The 3744-nt window shown below is 38.7% G+C and overlaps 1 protein-coding gene across 1 annotated transcript in view; it reads left to right on the top strand.

Moving 5' to 3' along the window:
* The window catches only part of klc3 (kinesin light chain 3), a 13617-nt gene that overhangs the window by 5468 nt on the left and 4405 nt on the right, over positions 1-3744 (top strand). Inside the window, exons 4-7 of the mRNA XM_037678359.1 lie at positions 484-648; positions 1610-1682; positions 2762-2907; positions 2976-3058. Of these exons, the coding sequence (XP_037534287.1) occupies positions 484-648; positions 1610-1682; positions 2762-2907; positions 2976-3058 (467 nt within the window). The remainder of the gene's footprint in view (positions 1-483; positions 649-1609; positions 1683-2761; positions 2908-2975; positions 3059-3744) is intronic.

The following is a 3744-nucleotide window of genomic DNA, read 5'->3' as shown; positions in this document are numbered from 1 at the left end:
ATCCATCCGTCCGTCCATCATCCATTCATCTGTCCGTCCATCCATCCGTCCGTCCACCATCCCTGAGTCTTCATTGCTCTAAAGTCAAAGTTTTCGACACATTTTGCATTTCTTGTTTATTTATTTTGAGCATTTGTTGTTCTTCACTCAGCTGTTGGCTGAAAACAAGTCTCGGCTCTTTGAGGTTAGAAAATGAGGAAACTGAACGTCAGATGTGACCTGGTTGTTTCTGATCAGGAGGAGGTTGTTAAAGGTCAGAGGTCGGTCACGGTGTGAGCCTCTGTGTGGCTTGAGGAAGTTCAGTGCAGATCTGATATTTTATTGTTGCAGGTTTATAAATCAGTTTCATCCTCCAGAAATGTTGCATCATTATTGTGTTTTACAGTCCCTGTGAGGTCATTCTGGTAAACAAGTCTTTTTGTGTTCCTCTGTTTACTTTCTTGAACTTCCTTATTCGTGACCTCGTCTGTTTTCGCTCCTCAGGTGCGTCGCCTCTGTCAGGAGAACCAGTGGCTGCGGGACGAGCTGGCCGGCGCTCAGCAGCGGCTGCAGGACAGCGAACAGGACGTGGTCACCCTGGAGGAGCAGAACAGACACCTGCAGTTCATGTCCTCCATCCGCAAATACGACCAGGACGAGCCGCCCCTGGTGAGGAGGAACCAGCGTCCGTCAGACGGACCACGTTACAGCCGTCTTTTTTTAAAATTCCCTAACATTTACACCTTTTGATCAAATACATGGAAAACTGTGTGTTTTGAAATTATCCTCAGCAGACGTGCTCCATTTTTAGCTTTTAACTTCGGTTGTTCTCATTATTTTCTTTTTGCCAACCCTAATATTAGATTTTAGCTACTATCTTACGAATTTTAGATTTCAGTTTTAATTTAAGCTTACGGCTACTCTTTTTAGCTTTCAGCGGTTGTTTAGGTAGTTTTTAGCTTTTGTTTCGAGCGTTTTATCGATTTTTATTTTCAACATGTTTCAGCAGAAGTCGTTCAGTGCTCAGCGTTCACACTTCATTTTTTCACAAAAAGCTAAAAAAATAAAAAATACATTTTACGTATAGAATTTTTTAAACCCCAAAACAAACTTCTTAGTTTCCAACTAAAAACAGAAACGCATCTGTTTAACGTCATTTCTAACCAAACCGTAAACATAAATAACCCTCATATTATTCTCCTCTTAATTAAACAAAGATTAAATCAACACAGGAAAGCTAATATTGCAACATAAAAAACAACTTTTATTGTTTTTATAAACACAATATCTGCCATTTCTAAAGAACCAGAGTGCATAAAACAATTATTTTTGTTATTGTTTGAGGCTTTAAGATTTTTTTCTGATGGCTTTTTTTAAATCAAAGTTTAATTTTTCCAGCTAAATTAGTTTTATTTACATTTTTCCAGGTTTCAGCAGTAAAATATTTATGGCAGGAGAGCTGTTTCACGCCCACATTGATCGAAGCTGTGGTTTCCAACACAGTTTATGATGAACTTAGAAAGGTTCTTGAGGGCTGGTTGCTGATGTTACGGGTTTGGACCTGCTGGCTGATGACGTTTGTTACCGAGAGAACACTAAGAAGTCTTGTTTCTTGTTCTTCTTCTCTCAGGAGGATGGAAACTCTTCCAGCAGGGAGTCTTTGGACGACTTGTTTCCTGCAGAGGACGAGGAGCAGTCCCAGAGTAAGGTTCTGTTGGTTCTGTTGGTTTGGTCCGTCTGAAGTTATTAACGCAGCGTTCTCGTGCTGGAGAACAATTTCAACAGGCAAAGAAAGAAACAAAGTTCGACGTAACAGCTGCTCATTACAGATGTTAGTCAAAACATGAAATTATAAAAATGCACCAACTGCACGAGGAGACGTTGAAGATCCACGTTTTTAAATTTCTTCTTAGTTTTACTTGCGCTGTTTAAAATATTTCTGATGTTTTGCTGCTGATTAAACAGTTTAAATTTTTTAGTTTTGCTAGAATTCTTTTGAGGAATGCATATCGCCCGCTGCCTTACCTGATAGGGTTTAACGCTCTTTAACTAAAGTTGAGCGAGGTCCGCCTACAGAAACGTTTCTTAAACGAAAGTCCAGGTTATAAATATTTATAATCGGGTGCAGTCGTAAAATAAATTCATGTTTGTGTAAAATAATGTTTAATATTTATTGTTTTCATGAGAAATAAGATTAAAGAGAACTTTTTTTTGTTTTACTTTTCAAAACGCTCCTCATTTTGCTTCTAAATGTTAAAATGTGTGGACGAACGGGTGAATATAATCTCTAAAAGATCCGCTGCTAAACTCAAATTACTGTAAAGACATTGAATGTTGGATTATGAGCATTTTTATTACACGTACAAAATGCAACATAAAGCGAAACAGTTTCAGGCACGAAGAATCTCTTTAGAGTAAAACTTTGCAGATCAGAGAAGGTTTTTGTCTGTACCTGCTTAAAAAATGAAATGAAACAAAGCAACAAGTGAGTCTCACTCCCTGTAGTAAATACAGTAGGTCCTAAAAAACCCCGAGTACACTTCCTTTTAGGAAAATAAACGTTTAAAACTTGTTCTGTGTTCCTGCTCACTGAAACATTTAATTGTAAATGTCTATTTCAGAGTAACTCTGAGAAACGGGAAGTAAAAATAAAACTAAAATATATAAATTAGTGCAAAGATTTTATTAATCTGTTGGGTATTACAGATCGGATGTGACCGAGTTGAACAAAAATCGTCTTTTAGGCGGGCGCGTGATTTTCAGGTAAAACTTCATGTTTCAGTGTCGCAGCCTCGTCACAGCAGCGCAGCGGCCGCCGCTCAGCAGGGCGGGTACGAGATTCCTGCCCGCCTCCGAACGCTCCACAACCTGGTGATCCAGTACGCGTCTCAGGGTCGGTACGAGGTCGCCGTTCCTCTCTGCAAACAGGTGAGACACCCCCCCCCCCCGATCCTCACACACAAAAACACACGATCTCTGACGACACGTCTCAACAGGCTCTGGAAGACCTGGAGAAGTCCTCGGGCCACACCCACCCTGATGTAGCCACCATGCTGAACATCCTGGCTCTGGTGTACAGGTGAGAGCAGTTACCATGGCAACGAGGAGTCACCACCACACTTGTTTTCCTGTTTTGAGTTTGTGTGATTTTAGCTGTTTGTTCATCACAACGTTCGGCTCGTTCAGGAGACGGTTGTTTTGACACTTGGTTCTTGTATTTTTATACATTTAAAAAAAAAATAACTTTATTGACAAATATTTTCTCCATAGAATAATTTTTAATCGCTTCAAATTCTTTTAAAGACAAATTTGTTTTTTTTCATTCAACCTTTATTTATACAGGTAAATCCCATTGAGCCTCGAGGACTCATTTTCAAGAGAGACCTGATTTTAACAAAGAATGACGACAACAATGGACAACAACAACAATAAACAGTTATAAAAGAGCATACAGATTTTTTTATTTTTTACAAAGAAGATGGCTAAAAAAAAGTAACAAAAAAACAGCTAGAAAACAGAAACATGTCTGCATTGGTCCCTGCCAGGAGTCCAACAGATTCAAATTTTTGCACTCTTGGTTTGTTTTTGTCTTTTTTTTTTTTTTTTTAACCACTTTAGCTTAAAGCAAACTTTAGATACTTATAGCTAGCCATTAGCAACTTTTAGCCAGCCTTTTGCTTCAATTCCTTGTGCTAGCCTCTTTTAGCATTTTGCTTATGTTTTTTTTTTTAAACTTTTAGCTCATGTTTTTCTTCTTTTAGCTCA

This window comes from Nematolebias whitei, chromosome 6 (genome assembly GCF_014905685.2).
Source record: "Nematolebias whitei isolate Nwh7 chromosome 6, NemWhi1, whole genome shotgun sequence".
Taxonomy (NCBI): Eukaryota; Metazoa; Chordata; class Actinopteri; order Cyprinodontiformes; family Rivulidae; genus Nematolebias; species Nematolebias whitei.
Note: the sequence above shows the minus strand (reverse complement) of the source record. Positions and strands in the feature narration are given on the sequence as shown.